This window comes from Leucoraja erinacea, chromosome 5 (assembly GCF_028641065.1).
Source record: "Leucoraja erinacea ecotype New England chromosome 5, Leri_hhj_1, whole genome shotgun sequence".
Classification (NCBI taxonomy): Eukaryota; Metazoa; Chordata; class Chondrichthyes; order Rajiformes; family Rajidae; genus Leucoraja; species Leucoraja erinaceus.
The window spans coordinates 9908571-9932562 of record NC_073381.1 but is presented as its reverse complement, the minus strand read 5'-3'; the positions used below and the strand labels follow the sequence as shown (position 1 = coordinate 9932562).

At 43.6% G+C, this 23992-nt stretch overlaps 1 protein-coding gene across 1 annotated transcript in view; it reads left to right on the top strand.

Annotated features, from left to right (window-relative positions):
- Positions 1 to 23992, top strand: part of LOC129696925 (collagen alpha-1(XIX) chain-like) — a 320031-nt gene that overhangs the window by 76907 nt on the left and 219132 nt on the right. Inside the window, exon 9 of the mRNA XM_055635036.1 lies at positions 6256 to 6318. Within this exon, the coding sequence (XP_055491011.1) occupies positions 6256 to 6318 (63 nt within the window). The remainder of the gene's footprint in view (positions 1 to 6255; positions 6319 to 23992) is intronic.

The window sequence follows — 23992 nt, the reverse complement described above, 5'->3', positions numbered from 1 at the left end:
ATATAGAAGATAGATATAGATAAAAGGACTGGACAAGCTAGATGCAGGAAAAATGTTCCCAATGTTGGGGGAGTCCAGAACCAGATGCCACAATCTAAGAATGAAGGGAAGGCCATTTAAAACTGAGACGAGAAAAAACCTTTTCACCCAGAGAGTTGTGAATTTGTGGAATTCTCTGCCAGATGCAGTGGAGGCCATTTCACTGGATGAATTTAAAATAGAGTTACAGTAGATAGAGCTCTTGGGTCTAATGGAATCAAGGGGTATGGGGAGAACCAGGTTACACAGAAAAGCTGGAGAAACTCAGCGGGTGCAGCAGCATCTATGGAGCGAAGGAAATAGGCAACATTTCGGGCCGAAACCCAGGCATGGGTTACTGATTGTGAACGATCAGCTATGATCACAATGAATGGCATTGCTGGCTCGAAGGGCCGAATGGCCTCCTCCTGCACCTATTTTCTATGTTTCTATAAGTTCCCAATCCCATGAGCAAATGTTTCTATCATCTACACATTGGTAAATAGTTCCAATAATTCCTTCACTGAAGATGATGAACTATAATGAACTGGTTTTCAAGGGAAATTGGACATCTTGTTCGGAAAAAGAGGGAGATTTACAATAATTATAGGCAGCATGAAGTAAATGAGGTGCTTGAGGAGTATAAGGAATGTAAAAAGAATCTCAAGAAATAAATTAGAAAAGCTAAAAGAAGATATGAGGTTGCTTTGGCAAGTAAGGTGAAAGTAAATCCAAAGGGTTTCTACAGCTATATTAATAGCAAAAGGATAACAAGGGATAAAATTGGTCCATTGGAGAGACAAGCTTTTCCCTTTGAGAATAGGGAAGATTCAAACAAGAGGACATGACTTCAGAATTAAGGGACAGAAGTTTAGGGGTAATATGAGGGGGAACTTCTTTACTCAGAGAGTGGTAGCGGTGTGGAATGAGCTTCCAGTGGAATTGGTGGAGGCAGGTTCGATGGTATCATTTAAAAATAAATTGGATAGGCATATGGATGAGAAGGGAATGGAGGGTTATGGTATGAGTGCAGGCAGGTGGGACTAAGGGAAAATAATTGTTCGGCACGGACTTGTAGGGCCAAGATGGCCTGTTTCCGTGCTGTAATTGTTATATGGTTATAATGGTTTAAGCACACTAATCTTGTGGCTTTGCCAAGACCTGAATGTTGTCCTATTGATGCTGATTCTCTCCCGGTGAGATTCTAGGCTGTTCCCTGTCCAACATAGAAATCTCTACATAAGAAGGGGACTTAGTTGTTTAACACCTAGTCTAATGGATAGGTTATTCCACAGCATTTACAGTGAATGAAACATTTACTTTAGTTACTGTTCTGTAGTAGGAAACAGCAGCCAATAAAGAGCAAAAAAATGACAAATCTGAACATTTTCTATGTTGTTGGGGATATTTATTGGTCTGACCACTTAGGGTTACTATCCTTTATCCAGAAGTAGCAAAATGCTATTTTGTATGCCCACCCTGAGAGAATTCAGCTCTCCAGTTTGATGTCTCACCAAAATCTTCTCATTAATCTGAGATATTAGTTGTACCCCACCCCCACCACAACACCTTTTGTGCATGGTATTGGAGGGTTAACAACTTTTAGTCTCAAACAAATGGACATAGTTCCAAGATAAGGGGGTGGTTATTTAAAATGGAGGCTGTGGAAATTTCTTTACACAGTGTGGTGAATCTGTGGAATTCTCTATCCCAGAGGGTTGTGGGTGTCAGATCATTTGATGTATTTCAGATGGAGGCAGAAACATTTTTGAAAGATCAGGGAGTTAAGGACTATGGGGAACTGGTACAGAAGAGGAGGCCTGCGTAGAAATGGCCTGATCATTTGAATATTTGGGGCAGGCTTGAGAGGCTTACCTTTTCCCCTATTTTCTTGTGGTCTTGACACCCATTGACTTCAGTTTTACCAGGGCCCTTTTATGCCACATTGTGCTGAATGCTGCCGTGATGTCAAGCAATCAAAATGTATCTCTTTGGCTGTTATGTCCAATGATAGGTTGATCAATGATAGGTTTAGAAGCCAAGTTGTCCAGGTGAAACCATTGAGCACTGAATCCTTGTAGGAATGACTACACTTTAAATTTCATTTACGATCAGGTACTTGAAGGTATTCTGAGTTGTGAACTACTTCATGATCAATCAGGCCGAATGGGCTGACACTCCCTCTAATTGTTTTTTCCTTCCACTTTTAGAGCATTACTTTTTCAGTTGTTGATTTGATCAGATAAATAACCATTGTTTAGAGAATTATATTGTCCCATGATGAAGTATTTTCGACTGTACGCCCAAAGATTCCATTGGCCAACTCAATTCTTTCTATAGAAACAAAGAACTGCTGATGCCGTTTTATAGAAACATAGAAAAATAGGTGCAGGAGTAGGCCATTTGGCCCGTCGAGCCAGCACCGCCTTTCAATATAATCATGGCATGCTTATACCAAAGATAGGCACACAATGCTGGAGTAACTCAGTGAGTCAGGCAGCATCTCTGGAGAATAGGTGACATTTCGCGTGGGAACCCTTCTTCAGAACCACTGAGTTACTCCAGCATTTTGTGTTTATCAACTCTTTCTATGTTTTAATTTGTTCAGATATAACATAGATATTCTTATCTTCCTGGATTGTTCTATACCATTCTCAGTAAAAGGAGAAAGTTATAAGCATGAATAGATTAAGCAAAGGCATCAGCGGCAGGTGCTATTTTCAGTAGGGTGCATAACCAATTATCTATGTTACTTAATACAATTGTAGCAACAGAAATATATCAATGTTTGTATTTAGTTTTGTTGATTTTCATTTGTAAAATGAGCATGTGTTCACATTAAAACTTCAGCAGTTTTTCACACTGAATTTAAAAAGCACTGTTTCTATTGATAATATTGCAGTTTTAAAACCAGTGGAATTTCGACTTGAATTTATGGAGTATACTGTTTCAAACCTGGCAAAGTTGTATCACGTATCTCTGTTGTTTTAAGTAATGGGCAAAAGTGATGGTTAGTTTAATAAATTAAGAACTGGAGCTTGGGTTTGACCCACAATGTCTCCTGTTACATAATTACTCTGGTGTTCGCATAGATCGCAGAATTATACAGCACAAAATAGGCCCTTTCAGCCCACCTCATCCTTGCCAATGGTGACACCTACCTACTGTAACCTCATTTGACTGCATTAGGCCCATATCCCGCTATGTCTTTCCCATCTAAGTGTCTGTTTAAGTCCCTATTTCAATGTTGCAATTATTTCTGGCTGGTTGTTCCCGATAACCACCACCTTTTGTATGGGGATAACATATCTCTTAGACCTCCTTTAAATTTCCGTCCTCTCACCATAAACCCATGCCCTTTAGTTCTATAGTCTTCTCCGAAGATAGACACAAAATGCTGGAGTAACTGATCTGGACTGGCAGCATCGCTAAAGGAAATTGAAGTGAGAGAGGGGTATAGGTACACGCGTTACATCTCCTGCATTTGCAGGGGAAAGAGGTGGGGTGGGATGAGCGAATCATGGAATTGCAGAGGGAGCTGTCTTTGCGGAAGGCGGAAAGAAGGTGGGGATGGGAAGATGTGATGGGTGGTGGGGTCCTATAGTAGGTTGTGAAAATATCAGAGAATGATGTGTTGGATGCGGAGATTGGTTGTGTGAAAGGTAAGGACCAGGGAACTTTTCTTTGTTCCATGGTGTTGGGTAGACTGATGGGACTGAAGGCTGATAAATTCCCAGGGCCTGAGGGTCTGCATCTCAGGGCACTTAATGAAGTGGCTCCAGAAATCGTGGATGCATTGGTGATCATTTTCCAATGTTCTATACACTCAGGATCAGTTCCTGTGGATTGGAAGGTAGCTAATGTTATCCCACTTTTTAAGAAAGGTGGAAGAGAGAAAACAAGGAATTATAGACCAGTTAGTCTGACATCGGTGGTGGGGAAGGTGCTGGAGTCAATGGCCTTTATTATAAAAGATGAAATAGCGGCACAGTTAGATAGCAGTAACAGGATCGGTCCGAGTCAGTATGGATTTACGAAGGGGAAATCATGCTTGACTAATCTTCTGGAATTTTTTGAGGATGTAACTAGGAAAATGGACAAGGGAGTGTCAGTGGATGTAGTGTACCTGGTCTTTCAGAAAGCACTTGATAAAGTCCCACATAGGAGATTAGTGGACACAATTAGGGCACATGGTATTGGGGGTAGATTGCTGACATGAATAGAAAATTGGTTGGCAGACAGGACACGAAGAGTAGGGATTAACGAGTCCCTTTCAGAATGGCAGGCAGTGACTAGTGGGGTACCGCAAGGCTCGGTGCTGGGACCACAGCTATTTACAATATACATCAATGATTTAGAAGAAGGGATTCAAAGTAACATTTGCAAATTTGCAGATGACACAAAGCTAGGTGGCATTATGAACTGTGAGGAGGATGCTCTGAGAATGCAGGGCGACTTGGACAGGTTGGGTGAGTGGGCAGATGCATGGCAGATGCGGTTTAATGTGGATACATGTGAGGTTATCCGCTTTGGTAGCAAAACAGGAAAGCAGATTATTATCTAAATAGTGTCAAGTTGGGAAAAGGGGAAGTACAACAGGATCTGGGAGTCCTTGCTCACCATTTAATGAAAGTAAGCATGCAGATACTGCAGTCAGTGAAGAAAGCGAATGGATGTTGGCCTTCATAACAAGAGGAGTTGAGTATAGGAGCAAAGAGGTCATTCTGCAGTTGTACAGGGCCCTAGTGAGACCACACCTGGAGTATCATGTTCAGTTTTGGTCTCCAAATTTGAGGAAGGACATTCTTGCTATTGAGGGAGTGCAGCGTAAGCTCACAAGGTTAATTTCCAGGATGGCACGAATGTCGTATGCTGAGAGAAAGGAGCAGCTGGGCTTGTATACTCTGGAATTTAGAGGGATGAGAGGGCATCTTATTGAAACATACAAGATTATTAAAGGTTTGGATACGCTAGAGGCAGGAAACATATTCCCGATGTTGGGGGAGTCAAGAACCAGGGGCTACAGTTTAAGAATAAGGGGTATGCCATTTAGAACAGAGATGAGGAAACGCTTTTTCACAGAGAGTTGTGAGTTTGTGGAATTCTCTGCCTCAGAGGGTGGTAGAGGCCGGTTTTCTGGATACTTTCAAGAGAGAGTTAGATTGGGCTCGTAAAGATAGTTGAGTCGGGGCATATGGGGAGAAGGTAGGAACGGGATACTGATTGTGGATAATCAGCCATGATCACATTGAATGGCGGAGCTGGCTCGAAGGGCCGAATGGCCTACTCCTGCACCTATTGTCTATTGTCATCTGGGGGGATAGGGTGCAAGAATACAATTATAGGACACAGAAGCGATGAGCATGAAGGACCCATCTATGACCGCAGTGGGGGAAACCACTTTGCTAAAGAAAGAGTGCAGATGGAAAACACATCTTGTGTGCAGATGTAGTGGAGACGGAGAAATTGAGAGTAGGAGATAGCGGTATTTGCAAGAGGCAGAGTGGCAGGAATCACAGTCCAGATAATGGTGGGAGTTGATGGGTTTGTAGTAGACGTCAATCGATAATCTGTCCATACATTGTCAGACATTGTCTATGTCTGTCTGATGTCTATTACAATCAGTCTGACCTGAAATGTCATCTATCCATGTTCTCCAGAGATGCTGCCTAACAAAGTTTACTCTAGCACTTTGTGTCTAATTTTGTAACCAGCATCTGTAGTTATTTGATTCTACAATGTTAAATCATCATGAGGGACGGAAGATCTTTGTTTTCATGTGGACACTGCCCATGTAGCACATCAGATTACAGGACATCAGTGAACAATGTCAATACATGAAACTTTGTGCGCCTGGTTTGATTGTACATTTCTAGACTCAAACCAACTTCCTGTTGCTTTAGGTAGTAGCACATCGAACGTAGTGGTCAAATGATATATGGCTTACCCAGTTCAGATCAAGGGCACAAGGGAGAGTGAGGACACAAAGTTGCTTTTAATACAATTTATGGTGGAAAATGCAATAGGCACAGGCAGTAAATGGGATTAATGAGAATCTAACCTGCATTGCCAATGACAATTAAGAAAGGAATATTACACATGTTTACCTTTGCTGATGAAGTGCACAAGACTATAGCTTCTTTCTGATTACTGTACAAACTGCTGTTCATTCCCAGAATTATCTGTCTTCATTTTTATCAAATTGATAGTTAACTATTTTCTATTCTATTAATTTAGGGAGCAGCTTGGAGTGTTCCCCAGAAAGGAGATAAAGGTGACTCTGGTCCAGGAGGGGAAAAGGTAAGATGTTCCTGCACATTTATTAATTTAAAACAACATAAAATGGATTCATATTTATGTGATTCTCTCATTTTTTCTCGTGCACTAACCACTCAATTCACCTCATTGTATCTTAAGGAATATTTTAATTTTTCCATAAAATTTTCTCCTCTTATTCCATCTTGATCAATATGTTAACTTTCCAGCCTCTTTTGTTTCTCAATAGAATTAAATCAATGTCATTTATTTATTCTATGTTTCCACTATAAGCTTTAAAATATTTACCCATTGAATCTGTAATTCCATGAGCTAATTCCACTTTTCACTTCCCCTATCTAGCTTAGTCCGTATCTGCCTTGCATCTGCTCTCCTTTCGACTTTTGAATAAACCATTCTTTTTCTATTTGATCCTTAAATCTCATTGAATTATGATCAACATATAATTAGCTCATCTTCATAATCAATTTTGCCTTTGTAACTAGATCCAGCAATCCCTCCTGTATGTACAAGGACAAAGAATCATAGAAGAGTCACAACACAAAGAATGCAATTTAGCCCATTGTGCTGTTGCCAGTCAAAAAACAGCTACATGACAATCCCACCTTCCAGCACTAGGACTGTATCCCTGCACATCCCAAATCTTCATGTCTAAATGCTGTTTACATGTATTGAGAGTTTCTGTTTCTGAATTCTAGACCCTGCCCACCTTCTGGGTGAGAATGCCAAATCCAGGGCCAATTTCTTTCCACCTTGATAATAGAAGCCGCTTTACCATCAAGGGTTAAACAATTCAAATCCATCGGGCAAATATGCATCGGCTCTGCTATTCTCAATACAATTCAAGTTTCTCCCTACATTTTACTAAGTCTTTCGTCCAGTACCTCTTCTTATTTATGTATGCACTCCTCACTGTGGTAACTCATTACTATGTTGATTCCCTACTATGTTAGCTCTTTACTATGTTAGCTCTTTACTATGTTGGCTTCATTCTCTGTCTAGGGGTTCTTGCTTTTATTCTATTGGCTTTGTTCTTTATCTAGGGTTCTCGCTGGTACTAGTTCTTAACTACTGAATAATTCCTTGGTCCGGTCTCTTAAAGGGAAGTCCTGCTGCTCACAGGTCCTCTTTTGACCATTTCCAACTCCAACTCCAATTTCAATTTCAATTCCCATTTTAATTTTCTAATTTATTTCCAATTTTAATCCCAATTCTAATTTCAATTCATATTCCCTAAGTAATTCCATGTTACCAGATCTTCCCAAATTCCATCCTTCTTGATGCCCTTTGAACAATCCTTTCCATCTTTGTCTTCCTTTCTGTGGATAATATCAATGTCAGTTAATAATCAAGCTCCAATTATTCCTGTCAGATTCCACAAGTCTATTCCAAATCTCAAATTCAAAGTCCCTCCAATTCATCACCATACAATTTCGAGACCGAATCCAAAATTTATAAATTTATTTCTAATACCCATAATTTAGACACAATTCAGGTATTTTATTCCAAACCACAGAAGAATATTTTTTTATTTGAAGTCAGTTCTTTAAAGTGGGGCTTGTCCCAGAAGTTGTTATAAGTTGTTGGTGTTGTTTCTTTCATAGATAATTAAAGTTTCCTTTATTCTCCTTCCTTTTCTTTCTCCAATAGCTAGAGAAAGTTGGGCACTAGGGTAAGGTCCTTTTCTTCATCCTTTCTGATAGTAGTTTCAGTTACTAGGGAGTGGAGATACTGAGGAGCATATTGCTCTGCCTGCTGGCCTTCCCAAAGATCTTAAAGGGGCAGGGCAGTATATCAATGAGAGACTATGTGGGGAGTGAGGTAAAAGAATGCACAGACCCCTTAAGAACGGGAAGAAGACAGCAAAAGGTAATGTAGCTCCCCAAAAACAAGTGACCAACAGGAGGAACTGATGTCAACTAAAATTGCCCAGTTGAATTCTTGAACGGACTGGAGTATTCCGGCCAATCTATACTCTGTCCATCCAAGCCCAGTACCTTCTCGAGGTTCTTCATCACATCAGGGAGAGACTCATACCTACACACAGACACTCCTCTCTGCTGGGCACCGAGGATCTCAGCTGGGCACCTAGGATCTCTGCTGGACACCTTTGTGCTGTGAGTTATCGATGCCGATTTCCAGAGCGACCTTTACAATTCGTGCTCCCAGCAATGGTCCGATCGATGGCAAGACCTGTATTTTAACACCCCACCAAATTGGATACCAAGTCTAACTCTGGGCCACTCCTCGCCGATGAAGTACGTTTGGCTCTCGTTAAAGCAGCTGCAGTCTGCCAACAACGACCAAAGTTTTAGGCCTCTAATCCAGGAAAGGGCCTCTAACCCAACCCCAGCAGGGCCTCTAACCCCACCCTGGTTTTATGGGCCTCTAACCCAAAGGAGTGCTGACCACCACCCCCCTCCCCCATGCTTGTTAGACTCTGTTCTAATGATTTCGATTAGACCCTTTCCCAAGTGAATGATCGATCTGCTCTGACTGACGAAGTGCCGAAAATCAATGAGAGAACCACACCGTAGGCCCGATTTCTGCAGTCTCGATCAAAACAGCTCAACACCCTTGAGATCCCCTATGTAAATTGGTCATTTTTAAGCTCCCCCCCCCAGACTCGTTTCAGTAAAACACTGAATCAAGCACTTGAAACAACTAAATTTTATTTTAACAAAATCACGTTGCAGTTCAACTACTGTACCTATCCCACCCCGGGTTCAATCCTCCTATCTGCCTATTCATGCCCTCTAGGCCTCGCTCAGACATTCCAGAAGTTCACGCAGTCCCAAGTGCTCTCCCAGAAGATCGACACTGAACCTCGTTGTCGCAGTTTATGCCCCGGGTCCTCAAGGGACCGAACCACATGGGGGAAGTCTCATAATAATCCAATTACAGATATCGTTTAGCCCCATACATAACAAACATTCCCCAAACCCAATAATACAGCTGCTCAATACATTGTATTCAAAATTGACTTAGTAAGGAAGCCAACTTTGAAACATTTACCCTGATCTACAGGAAACCCAGCCAAGCCTCAATACCTCATCCAATCAACACTAGGCAAAGTCGAACTCTGCAACATTATTTACAATTATTTACAAGGTGTATGTCTGGTTTGCAGCCATCCAATCCATTCTATGCATTTTGCACCTAATTGACAGGGTTTGCAGATTATCGTATTCTTTGCTTGCAATTTGTATCTAAGCTCTCGACACACTGGCACCTCTTCGCAGCTTGTCCCAGCTCTGCAGAGAGCAATTCCAAATTGACCACATCTCCTTGCAGCCCTGAAGCTTTGATCCCATTTTGAAGTCCTAGCCTCTCCAATTTAGCCAGGATTAACAGCTCCATAACCTCTCTCCTCTCCCTACCCCCTCCTCTCCTTCTATCTGTTTAAATAACATTAAACAACAATCCTCTCCTTGTCCCTTACCCCACTCCCTCCCTCTCCTTACCACAATGTTACAAATCTCTCATTGAACTGGGAGTCCTGTCTTTGTTAACATTGTCCATGAACCCTCTTTCCTCCCTACCCCAGGTGGGAGCCATTGTACCCCATTCCCCCATCGCAATATTCCACCACTCACTCGTTCCCCCAACGCAACCCGATGTTGGGGCAGTCCAGAACCAGGGGCCACTGTTTAAGAATAAGGTGCAAGCCATTTTGAACGGAGATGAGGAAACACTTTTTCACACAGTTGTGAGTCTGTGGAATTCTCTGCCTCAGAGGGTGGTGGAGGCTGGTTCTCTGGATACTTTCAAGAGAGAACTAGATAGGGCTCTTAAAGATAGCAGAGTTAAGGGATATGGGTAGAAGGCAGGAATGGGGTACTGATTGGGGATGATCAGCCATGATCACAATGAATGCCGAATGGCCTTCTCCTGCACCTATTGTCTGTTGCCTATGACTGCATCATTGCCAAATGCAAGTCCTCAACTTTCACCCAAATATGTAGGTACAAGGTAATCATTTAAGGAGGAACTGCTGGTTTTTGAGCAGGCAATAGTGGATCATGTTTTGTATTTATTTGATGCCATTCATCCTTCAAAAACAAGTGCATCACAAGTTGTGGAATATCTTCATGGTCAGTGTTCTATTGAAGGTGGGCAAAGCTAACAGCGGGCACAGAAAGAGGTTTCAAACCGCGGAGGTGCTTTGCCCATCAAACGAACAGTGGCTAGGTCAATTGATCAGATCTCGCTGAAGCGCAAGGGTAACAGTGAAACTGACAGCTTTCTCTTTATCCTTGAATGCCCGGCATTCACAATAGGTGACAACTCTAGTATTTGACTTTAACAAAGCCAAAGTTTTACACAGCTGCATTTGCTATGTTTTGACTCTTCCCTAGGGAAGATCATGCTTATATTCGGGAGCTGTGACAGGGTAATCACTCGCAGAGAGAGAAAATAAATCATTAATCGTATCTTACAGATCTCAGACAGTTTATCACTGAAAATTAATAAGCTCTTGTTTATGTTGGGATATGGTTGGACTCGTATGCAGTTTCTGTAAATTAATTAGCCTTCACTTTCCCAATATGCAGCTTAATGAGCCTTAAAGATCTTAATATGTTAATGAAAGGCTGTAATTCGATTCAACCGTTAAACGTGGAAATTAAACCATCCATTTTAAAAAGAGATTAATTGGAGATGAATTGAGTATTCATATTTATTCTGTGGCTGCTCATCATTTGAATATCCAAGATGATGTTTTACTTCAGGAGTTAGTTCTCTCCATTATATGTCCATTGTTCACTGATGGTCACAATTTGAACATCTTTTAACTTCCATCTGAGTTTCTGCTACACAGCAGCTTGTCGAAGTGAACATTCAATTAAGGTCAGCTGCTGGCAATGCTAATTGTATAATTTTCCCATTTTATTTCTGTAAAAGCAGTGCAACGATATGGTAGTTATGCTGAGGAATATTATAGTTTGGTTTAATTTATTATTATTGTCGCGTGTATTGAGATACAGTGAAAAGCTTTTGTTTACGTTTACTTTTATCCAGTTTTAAAAAAAAGACAAAACATCAATGCAATAAAGCTGTCCACCGTGCAGAAATAAAGGGTCCAACATTTTGTGCAAATATATAACATTGAGGTTTAATAGAGTCCAATTAAAGAAAGTTCAATGGTCTCCAATGAGGTAGATGAGAGGTCAGTTTTAGCTTTCCTTATACCCCCATTTTGGCTTTACGGGCTTGATAGGAGAACCATCTAATTTCCCTGAACGTTCATGCAGCACAAAAAGATCAGAACAAGCATGGTTCCCTACACCATAGAATACATAGACCTTGAAAAGAGAACATAGAACAGCATAGAGCAGCATAGTGGTAGAGTTGCTGCCTTACAGTACCAGAGACCCAGTTTAAATTATGACTATGATACCATGGTGCAGAGTTTGTACATTCTCCCTGTGGCAGTGTGTGTTTTCTCCAGGTGCATCGATTTCCACCCACATTCCAAAGACGTTCAGGTTTGTAGGTATATTGGCCTCTGTAAATTGCTTCCAGTGTGTAAGATGAGAAACTAGGATAACATTGAACAAGTGCAGGGGTGATCGTTGGTCAGCGTGGGCCGAAGGGCCTGTTTCCACGCTGTATCTCTAAACTAAACTAACAGTATGGCGCAAGAACAGGTTCCTTAGCTCACTATGTCTGTGCTGATGATACTATCAATCTAACTAATCCCATATTATCCCACTCCCTGACTGTATACCCATTTGTCTCAAAACCTCTTATCTGTTGTTGTAGCCTCTGCTACTACCACCTCCCTCAACAATGCGTTCCAGGCACCTACTGCTCTCTGAAGGCCTGGTATGATCTCTGCAAAGTTATCAGGGATGTCCAGGGAGAATTCCTGAACAAGTTAGAACCTCAACCCAATCATGCAGATGCCAGGTGATTGAGGTAGGGCCTGAATACCATCACGGGCTACCAGCTAAAAGTAGCGGCATTTGTAGAGAATGATCTAATAATAATAATAATAAATAATACATTTTATTTATTGGGCGCCTTTCAGACATCTCAAGGACACCTTACATAGGTTAACAGGAATATAAACATATAATCAGAATAAAATAAATAATAAAGACATCACAGAAACACAAATTAAAAACAGATCTAGTCTAATTCCTATTTATAACCATCTTAAAACTTACTGTAGTCTGACTTTCCCACTGAAACTTCAATCACTTAGCCTGGTTCATTTCCCAGTACTGTCCTTTCCCTCGTTGAACTATTTGTTTATTGTTTCAATAAAGCCTCCTGGATACACTTAACAAATTATGCCCCTTCTTAAGCATCTGGTGGGGAGTTCCAGTCAATATTGGGGAAGTTAAAATCATCCACGATAATTGCCCTGTTCTTCTTACATCTTTCCATAATCTGCCTGCATCTTTGTAGAAACAAGGCACTGCAGATGCTGGTTAATACACAAAAGGACATGCAGTGCTTAAGAAGGGTCTTCACCAAAAATGTCACCTATCCATCTTCTCCAGAGATGCTACTTGACCTGCTGAGTTACTCCAGCACCTTGTGTCCTTCTGCCTGCATTTTTGTTCTTCTTGATCCATTTGGCCTTGTGTACAACACATATTACTGGGTTCTACCCATACAGGCGCTCCCTGACTTGTATAATAGGCAACTCGCATATCTCGGCGCCGGACCTCCCCAGTGGTCTCCTCACGAATAGTGAATTTATGTTTACACGGTAGAACTTCTGTTTCCGACTTGGGTAATATCCGACTTGCGCAAGGGTTCACGGGACTTCACGCCTACGTACGTCAAGCGCGTCTGCGTATAGAAAGAATAGAGGTCTTGATTATGGGTGTAAAGGGCCTGTCCCACGAGCATGCGACTCTATGCGGCAAGCGCGACCTAACGTGGTCGCTTGAGCCGTACGGCCTCGCGGGGCCGGTCCCACTTCGATCGCCGGAGCCGTATGGAGTTGTGCGGAGCTGGTCCCGACATCGCACGGGGCCCTGAAAAACTGACCATGTTCAAAAATTCCGCGCGGCAACGGCCTGCCGGCCCAGAGCCGCCTCGACGCCGTACGCACCGCCTCAATGGGCGTGCGCAGCGTCTCTATGCCGTACGCAGCATCTTGACACCGTACAAAGCGTCTTGACACTGTACGTCACGCGCGAACTTCCCGCGGACTTCGCTCGAACTTCACGTCACTCACTCGACCTCCGCGTGGCACCCGCTTCCGGTTTGGTCGCGCTCGCCGCATGCAGGCGCATGCTGGTGGGACCGGCCCTGTACGGGGATCACTCGACCTCCGCGCGGCCACCGCTTCCGGTTTGGTCGCGCTTGCCACATGCAGGTCGCATGCTCGTGGGACGGGCCCTTTAGTAATCATTGGGAGTTCCAAATTGCAAAGATAGAAGAGCACTATGGAGATTACACAAAAAAGCTGGAGAAAACTCAGCGGGCTGCATCTATGGAGCGAAGGAAATAGGCAACGTTTCGGGCCGAAACCCTTCTTCAGACTGATCGGGGGCGGGGGTGGGTGGGGGACAAGAAAGGGAAAAAGCAGGAGGAGCCCGAAGGCTGGGGGATGGGAGGAGACAGCAGGGGGGTTGAGGAAGGGGAGGAGACAGCAAGGACTAACAAAATTGGGAGAATTCGATGTTCATGCCCCCGGGATGCAGACTCCCCAAACGGAATATGAGGTGCTGTTCCTCCAATTTCCGGTGCTGCTCGCTGTGGCCATGGAGGAGACCCAGGACAGAGAGGTCGGAGACGGAGTGGGAGGGGGAGTTGAAGTGCTGAGCCACCGGGAGGTCAGCTTGGTTATTGCGGACCGAGCGGAGGTGTTCGGCGAAACGATCGCCCAACCTCCGCTTGGTCTCACCGATATAGATCTGCTGACATAGGTGAGGGTCGGCGGCGGCATCAACGTGGAGGTCGGTGAAGGCGGCGTCCTGGTGAGTGTTGAAGGCGCTCCTCGTGGCCAAGATGGCGTCGCGGGACTCGGGCAGGCGATGCAGGGCAGAGTTGGGGCCCGGAGTCTGCGGGTGTTGCGGGGCGTCGGGAGCGGCCTGGAGGCGGGATAATTTGAGGTCCTTGGTGCAGTTCAGATGGGCCAGGAATTGTTGATTGAAGAGGTGGATCTTCCGGTGGATAAAATATAATTGGGGTCCGTTGCAGGTCTGGGTCAGTGAGGCCTGAAGTTCAGGGAGTGTTGATGTTAGGTCCTGCTGGTGCCGGCGCATCGCGGCCAGGGTGGATCTCAGTGCCCGGTTGGAGAATTGCTGGGTATGCCGGTGGATGGCCAGTCGGTACCGATGGTCCGGTTGGGGTCCGAACTGGGAGGTAGGGAACTGGAGCTGGAAGCCATGGGGTATGAGATGGAGGCGCAGGCAGGCCCCGAGGAAGCCCCGAGTTCCCTCTTAAGCACTATGGAGATGTTGGTTAGTGGCTGTTATCTTAGCTTTTGTATCTTGTGTCCAACCGGGGTTGCTGGTTGTGATTGAACATTTTCCTAATGATTTCATCGTGCAACATTTGACCATGGCGACATGAAATTTGATTGTGTCATATTTGACCATCACGTTGCTAAAAAAAACGCACCACTAAGCCTCCTCTTTCTGATGCGAGCCTTCACATTATGCAATTCCAGCATTCATGTTTTCCTTTCACATTATTAGCATTCTTTCCTTCTTGGGGGTGACTTTAATTCTCTGTTACTGAGCAACAAAAGTGATAATGTTACATTATTAATCACCATGGTCACGCAATCACAAAGCGGATTCAATTATGGGAAAACAAAATATCCAAACGCAAAATCCATTTATGCAAATGTAACTTGCAATTACAGTCATTCTGCAGGCATTGTGGTGCTTTTGTGCTTTAAATCAATTGAAACATCTCATCTGAGTAAAAGTGTATTTTACGTTAACATTTTAGAGTACAGGTCTTCACCAGGTTACAAACACCTGATTTATGTATCACCCGTTCATATGAGCAAGTGTTTGGGAGATCAGCAGGTGGATTTACTAACTGCTGTTGGCATCGTCTGTAGTCTGGGAACTTGGTTCGCAACGGCTTCTCTGACTTGCCAACTATTCAGGTTATGAGCAGTTCATGGCCTGCTGCAACTTGGAGAGGACCTCAAGCTACTGCCAGCTGGCGTAAGGGAGATGAAGGCAGATTTGAGGGGTGATAATGTTTGCCAAGTTTGAAAATGGAGAGCACGTGTGCCTTGGGGTCATAGAGAGTCATAGAGTGATACAGTGTGGAAACAGGCCCTTCGGCCAAACTTGCCCACACCGGCCAACATGTCCCAGCTACACTAGTCTCACCTGCCTGCATTTGGTCCATATCCCTCCAAACCTGTCCTAATCATGTACCTGTCTAATTGTTTCTTAAACGTTGGGATAGACCCAGCCTCAACTATCTCCTCTGGCAGGTACACAAAAATGCTGGAGAAACTCAGCGGGTGCAGCAGCATCTATGGAGTGAAGGAAATAGGCAACGTTTCTGGCCGAAACCCTTCTTCAGACTCTGGCAGCTTGTTCCATACACCCACCACCCTTTGTGTGAAAAAGTTACCCCCTCAGATTCCTATTAAAAACTGATATATTTGATAGGATAGTGTCTGAAAGGATTTATCCTTTTAAACCAGTGCAGTGACTCACAAGCAGTGTCTAAAAGCAAAATTTGGCAGCTGGCATATGACTGACACAAAAACAAATGCTGGAAATACTTAAAAGTTCAAGCAGCAACTCCAAGCAAAATACTAAAACAGGGTCTGCGCAGGTAATGATTTATTGCGGATGCCAACACTTCACTCTGCAGCAGATGCTCTGTGCCCGTTGAGAACTTCCAGAAATTTCTACAATTTAAAAAAAATGTTGGTTATGGGGTAAAATTCAGAATAAAAGTAGTTTAAGATGAATTGAAATTTACTTTCTCCTGGGCTGTCAGCATCAGTGACCAAAAACATCAATTGCCAATTTCAAGACACCTTTGAACAATTCGGGAGGATTAGCACCTCAGTTTCTGAATCCATAAATTGTACATGTAGGAAGAAATTGAAGATTTCATCAGTAGTGGGTAATCCATCAGTGTCTCTTGATTCTTCTGAAGAATTGGATGACAATGTAAATAATATTGTACAGAAATTGCAGATGTCACCAAAATTGATGACATGGTAGACAGCGGGAAATTATATCTATCTTTACAGCAAGATCTAGACAGTTTGGCAGATGGGTCACGCAATTGCAAATGGAATTTAATTCTGACATACGGTATGTGAGTTTTTGCCCTTTGTTTTTTCAAACCAGGACTTAAACAGTAAATGCTAAAGTCCTGGAGATTTTTGTCGGACAGAGAGATATGGGAGCTCAGATGTATGGATCCCTAAATGTGGCGATTCTGGTGGACTGTGTGGTCAATTAAGTGTTTGCCTTCATTTAGAAGGGTATTGAGTACAAAAGTTGGCACTTCATGATGCAGCTGTACAAATTGTTCGTGAGGCCACACTAGGAGTACTGTGTGCAGTGCTGGTCACCCAACTATAGGAAAGGTTTCATTAAGTTAGAAAGGGTGCAGAAGTGGTTCACCAGAATGTTACCTGGACTTGCAGGCTTGTGTTATCGGGAGAGGTTGGACAGGCTGGGACTTTTTTCTTTGTAGAGCAGGAGGCTGAAGGGTGACATTATTGAGATGCACAAGATCATGAGTGACAAATTCTTACAATCTTTTTCCAGGGTAGAAGATTCTAAAGCTAGAGAGCAGTGACTTGAGGGGAGAGAGATTTAAGAGGGACATTAAGGGAACTATTTCATTCAGCGGGTGGTCTATAACTGAAATGAGCTGCCAAAGGAAGCTGTAAAAGTGGATACAATTATGACTTCTAAAAATACTTTTAGACAGATATATTAATATTAATTTAGTTTATTGTCACATGTACCGAGGTATAGTGAAAAGCATTTGTGTGCTAATCAGTCAGTGGAAAGACAATACATGATTAGGAAAAGGGGAGATGCAACGAGACCAGGGTGTCATGGTACACCAGTCATTGAAAGTAGGCATGCAGGTATAGCAGGCAGTGAAGAAAGCGAATGGTATGTTAGCATTCATAGCAAAATGATTTGAGTATAAGAGCAGGGAGGTTCTACTGCGGTTGTACAGGGTATTGGTGAGACCACACCTGGAATATTGCGTACAGTTTTGGTCTCCTAATCTGAGGAAAGACATTCTTGCCATAGAGGGAGTACAGAGAAGATTCACCAGACTGATTCCTGGGATGTCAGGACTTTCATATGAAGAAAGACTGGATAGACTCGGCTTGTGCTCGCTAGAATTTAGAAGATTGAGGGGGGATCTTATAGAAACTTACAAAATCTTAAGGGGTTGGACAGGCTAGATGCAGGAAGATTATTCCCAATGTTGGATACAGGATAGGAGTGTTGTGAACCAAATACAGGCACATGGTCCAGTATGCAGAATTGTGCCAGCATGGACAAGATGCACCTGAAGGGGCATGTTTCTGTGCTGCAGAATGTTGTGAACCAAATACAGGCAAATGGTCCAGTATGCAGAATTATGCCAGCATGGACAAGATGCACCAAGGGGCCTGTTTCTGTGCTGCACAGCTCCATGACTTTACTTGAGATTGATCATCAGCTATGATTGTATTGAATAGTGGAGCTGGATCCAAAACTTGCATTGTTTAAGTTTTTCTTTGTGAGGGACAGTAGGGATGTCCACTCGTTTCTTCTGTAGGTTCCTGCATGAGAGAACGTTTGTATTAAAATTACCATGAAGTATGGGGTAACTACAGCAGAATATACAGTACCACCACATCTGTCAATAGCTTCTTCTCTGATTGAGAGCACCTAGCTTCTAAAGTATATGCTCGACATCATCAGTCTGTGACTGCACAACTGCAGTAAACATCCCATTCCTAAAGTTAAACATTGGATAGAGAGTCCAATATTTAATCTTGAGAAATTAAAGCGCTCTATTTTGTGTAAAATATTTCGATAGTTGAGAAAATATGCATGTCTGAAATAAGATTCAATAATTTTGGATTCTTGTTTCATTATTGTACTTCAAAGAATTAGTTTAAAATATTCAATTTTAGATTTAAAATCACATAAAACTATAAATACCATGTGCTGTATGAATGGCTGTCTGGTTTAATTGACATGAATCATTGCTAAGAGTGAGGATTTAAATTGATTTATGCTCAATGTTCTGATTTAATTGAACAATGTGGTACCTTGAATGCTGTATATGTCACCAGAATACCATATCTATTTTCTAAAATTGATTCCTTTGTGTGCTTTGTGCACTAACAGCATGTGAGAATATGCCGTGGATATTGTATCACAGCAACGACCAACTAATCAAAACAATTGGATAGAAACAATTTTCTCTGTGTACGTTGCTGTTCAGTGTTATCTTCTGTTCTCTACTCCCAGAGCATATTTCCCGCCCCTCTTCATCATTCCCTTTGCATCTGGCAGCATTAAGGCGTTGTTAACAGATTATTTCAGCACATCACCTGAACAGATTACCATAATTGAAGAGAGCTCTTTGGTGAGAAATCAAAACATCATATTCCCAGCAATCTTGGCCAATTCCTATTCAGTCCTCATCAAATCTTTAGAAGCAGGCACTTCCAGCTAGAGATAGTGTATAGATTTATCCATTGATTCATACAAGATGGAAAAGAGATCCTTTGGACCATTGAGTCCACTCTGACTATCATCTATCCATTTACAGTAATTCTGTTTTCCTGCATTCCCATCAACTCCCCAAATTCTACCATTCAACATGAACAGGAGGGGCAATTTACAGCAGCCAACCTATCAACCAGAACATCTTTGGTATGTGGAAGAAACCAAAGCAGCCGGATGAAACGCATGTGATTATAGTCATGGAAGCGAGAACACGCAAAATCCATACAGACTGCACAGGAGGTCAGAATTGAACCCAAGTCAATTCAGCTGTGAGGCAGCCATACTAACCACTGCACCCCTCTGGACACTCCATCCATCTAGGGATTTCTGGCTGGTTCCGTATGCCTTCATTGTTGTAGGGATTTTGCTTTTATCAAAAGCCAGATCCTTTATCATTACTTTATTTTACCAATCTGCCCTCTAATTATTATTAATGTTTATTATTAATGTTTAATATGTGTCATTCCCAACTGTCACTGTATGTCATGTTGTCACTTGTGGGCGGAGCACCAAGGCAAATTCCTTGTATGTGAACACTTGGCCAATAAACTTATTAATTAATTCATTCATTACTAATCTATAACTGATGGAATATTGATAAATATGAATATTATTGCTGAGAAAGGTTGTTACATTTATCCTTAGTGCCCAATCAGCCTCTCAGATTTCTCTCCTGCGCATGCTGAGGGTAGTCACTCTGGTGTGGCAGCTGTGGGCACTGTTGCACATCCAGTATTATCTGAAGGATACTAATAAGCGAGTTCGGTATTCCGACTGCGCATGCCCAGGTCATAGGTCACAAGCGATAAACACGCTCGGCAGCCGTGCCACGGCATGCACACAGACCTGCGCCTCATCCGCAGCCAGGATCGATCCCGGCTCTCCGGTGCTGCAATCACTGCCGAACCGCCACTGGACATCTCTGTCCCCTCCCGAGTGCCACCCCTCATCCGGGGCAGCCTGAGACGTCGGGAGTCAGATGGGTGCGGCGGCCACAGCCAGCGCGGAGAACCAGCGCTATATCCAGCTCAACTCTGCCTGTCTCACCGAGTTAACATACCAGCCCTGCCTGGACTTACGGAAACGACGTCCCAGGCTTACAGCCAGCACGGAGAAGCAGCCCTAACTCCATGGCTCCGGGCTGGTGTCCCGTCTGACTCCCGACGTCTCTGGCTGCCCCGGGACGGGAGCACTCTGGAGGGGACGGGGATGGTCCAGTGGGAGATCGACAGCGATTGCGGCGCCGGAGACCCAGGTTCGGTTCTGACTGCGGTTGAGGCACAGGTCTGTGTGCATGCAACGGCACGGTTGCAGAGCGTTTTTATCGCTTGTGAACTTTGATAAATCCTATGATTTCTTGCATTTTTTGGAATACCGTACTCGCTTATAGCATACCTGAATAGCATATCTGAAAAAAGGTCTCAACCCGAAACATCACCCATTACTTCTTTCCAGAGATGCTGCCTGCCTGAGTTATTCCAACATTTTGTGGCTACCTTCGATTTAAACCAGCATCTGCAGTTCTTTCCTACACTAATAGCATGCCTGTCAGGATAACCTGGTGGAACTCGCATTTAATGGCTTCTAGCAATGAAGATTGCTTTTCAATAAAAAGATGTGCCTCACTGCAAGGCACCACATGATGCAAAGTGTAACTAATGCCATACCTGTCATGCAGGATTGATTAGCCTATTTCTTGAGTTCTTGCCTTCTGCTGAGATTTCACCTGCAGATTCCTATTGTATAGTCCAGTCAAGTCAACTTTATTTGTGACATACACATACAAGATGTACAGTGAAGTGAAAGTGGCAATGCCTGCGGTATTGTGCAAAACAGCAGAACAACAGAACAGAACCAGTATTTGCATTTAAAAAAGGACTTAACAGTAATTACGCCCCGGTGAGATCAGAGTTAACAGTCCTGATGGGAAGAAACTCTGTCTCATCCTCTCTGTTTTCGCAGTGTGACAGCGGAGGTGTTTGCCTGACTGTAGCAGCTGGAACAGTCCGTTGCTGAGGTGATAGGGGTCCTTCATGATCTTGCTGGCTCTGAATCTGTACCTCCTGGTGTATAGGTCCTCCGGGGGGGGTGGGGGGGAGGGGAGGGTGTAGTTCCCATGGTGCATTCGGCCGAACACACTACTCTCTGCAAAGCCTTCCTGTCTTGGGCAGAGCTGTTGCTAAACCAGATCGAGATCTTTCCGGTCAGGACACTTTCTACAGCACCAGAGTAGAAGGATTGAAGGATTCTCAGTGAGACTCTGAATTTCCTCAGCTGCTTGAGGTGGTAAATGCGCTGCCTTGCCTTTCTCACCAGTGCAGCTGTGTGTGTTGTCCATGTCAGAGACTCTGGGATTTGGACTCCCAGGTATTTAAAGATGCTGATCCTATCCACAGTAGTCCCATTTATCCCCAGTGGCAAGTATGTCCTCGGTTGTTGTGCACTTCTAAAGTCCACAATCAGCTCCTTAGTTTTAGTGACAGTCAAGAGGATGCTGTTGTTCTGACACCAGAGTGCCAGGTAAGCCACCTCCTCCATGTAGGTCTTCTCATCGTTATCGGAAATCAGGGCCACCACCACTGTGTCATCAGCAAACTTGATGATTTGGAGTTGGAGCTGAACCAGGCCACACAGTACAGGGAGTATAATTTGGATGTAAATCATTTTATTAGCTTAGACTGATCATCATGACTCCAACTTAATTCCAGGAGGGTTTCTTCATCGTTGTTGAATGTGACTCCTTTGGCTTGTCCTGCGATGTAATCCTTCATCCTTTGCATGTGCATTTATCAATATATTAAAATGTGCGTTACTCTCAACTACATTGGCCATATCTGTGACCATGGTCCCAAAATATTAGGGCCAAACCTAAGATAAGAGCTGCTCTGAGGAAGGTGGATTGTGTGCAGAGAACGGAGTGGATTTAGCGAGTTGCCATTTATCAGGGTTTAATGGGAGCAGAATTAATTATTTCATAAGCAGTGCATTTGGACCTGCAAAGCTGCATGGAATACAAATGGGTGTTTATTGGATTGGTGTGGTGAAGCGAATTATGTACTTTAGAGGGAGACTGAATGACTGAATGAAGGTGGAGAGTTTTCAGGTGAATCATCTCTATATGAGAGACTCTGTAATTGTGCCTGTTTTCCCCCTGCACACGCAGGTGATGCTCTTCAGAAACATCCTCCTTGTAGCCATCATTGCCTTATGGGCCTGTCCCACTTAGGCGACTTCTTTGGCGATTGCAGGAGACTATGCGATCGCCACATGTTCGCGGGTGGTTGCCGGGGAGTCGCCTTCACTCCCGCATTCTGGGAACTAGATGCGGCCTCATTATGGTCGCCGCGAATTATTCAACATGTGGAAAAATTAGCGGTGACCAGAATGAAGCCACCATGGAGAGTAGCGAGAAATCTCGTGCCGCAAGAGGTTGAAGGTTCTAGTAGGTTCTTGAAGGTTGCAGCCGGTGTTGACCGGTGAATTTCATTGGCTAATTGGGGAAAAAAAACCGTAAACAGCAGTTTTCAGAACCTAGGATAACCGACTGGTAATGTTAAATGTCCGCCAAGCTTCACGGCCGTGTATCTCTGGCTTCTTAAAGGTTAGCTCCACTCCTCCTCCCTCCTTCTCCTAACCCCTCTCCCCCCCATTCTTTTAAAGGACTTATCATACACTGTGCTTTAGCCGTCTTAATTACAGCACCAATCTTCCTGTTCATCACGGTGTGTGTCTGTATCACCTTGGCTTTGCACCATGTGAATTTCATTCAGACAGCGCTCCCCCCACTTGCCATGTCCCCTGCCCACATAACAGGCTGGTGAAGGAAACGATGTGTTCCACTCTGACAGTCGCAATTCCAGTTGCCGGTTTTTCAGGCGACTGCTGACAACTTGATGGTCACCGGCAGTTGCCTGAAAAATCACCTAAGTGGGACAGGCCCATTACAGCTTCAGCTGAGCCTCTGACTGTGCTTCCAGGCTTTCGGTCTCTAAATCTCTCAGCTAGTCTTTCTTGGAATTGGCTGTGTCCAGAATATGCAGCATAGGGTCCACTGCAAAGAAGTACCTGCAGCCATTAAGTATGTACTGCAGGATACCCTCACACTGATGTCAGTAGTAGAATGGATTTTGTAGAAATCCAGTGGCATTCTTCACTACTATTCCAGTTGTTACTGGCTGCTGTTGCATCATTGCTCAGGTCACAAGGATTGTGTAGTCACAAGGAATTTCAGATGCTGGAATCTTCCGCAAAACGCCTGCCTGATCTGCTGCGTTCCTCCAGCACTTTGTGTGTTGCTCAAGTGTTCTGTCACTCTTATTTCTCAGATGCAAACCTCAGACAGGATTATGCATTGGAGTGGCAGGCAGTATGGACTCCCTAATAATTAAGTATTTATCAGATCCTCTAGAAAACAAGGCATAGGTCATGAGAAAACTAATCTCTTGTAAGATTAGGGTAAGGAAGCCCTTTGGAAGATCTCTTGGCTTTTCAGGGAACTCTTGTTACTATACGTGTACTCACAGGGAGCTTGCATCTTGGAAAGCTGACAATGCTGGCAAACCTCAGTTGCTGAGATGCGACTTGTTTTTCACTAAAATCGAAATACATTAAACCATTTATCCATGATTATGGAGCGTAGGTGAACGGTGTAATGCTACAGTCAGCAGAAGACTGATGTATGACTCTGACCAATGGGAGCTACCTGAGGCCAGGAAGCCGAGATTTACTGCAGCCGAACTGGAGAGCACCATGGACAGTCGCTCCACAGATGCTACAAATCTCTGTGGAGATTGCCTTTGAAAGCCAGAGCATGCATCCAACATTCACATTTGTCTTAAAGAGGTCCAGATTCAATTTAATTTTGACGAATTCTTGGTGCACAAGGTTTTGAGTGCCTCCTGCCCCAAATCTCCAACCATTCTTGAGCAACCTGTGACAGCTAGCACAAAGCTGTCTTGCATTCCATTTGCCCTCCTAACTACTTGCTGCAC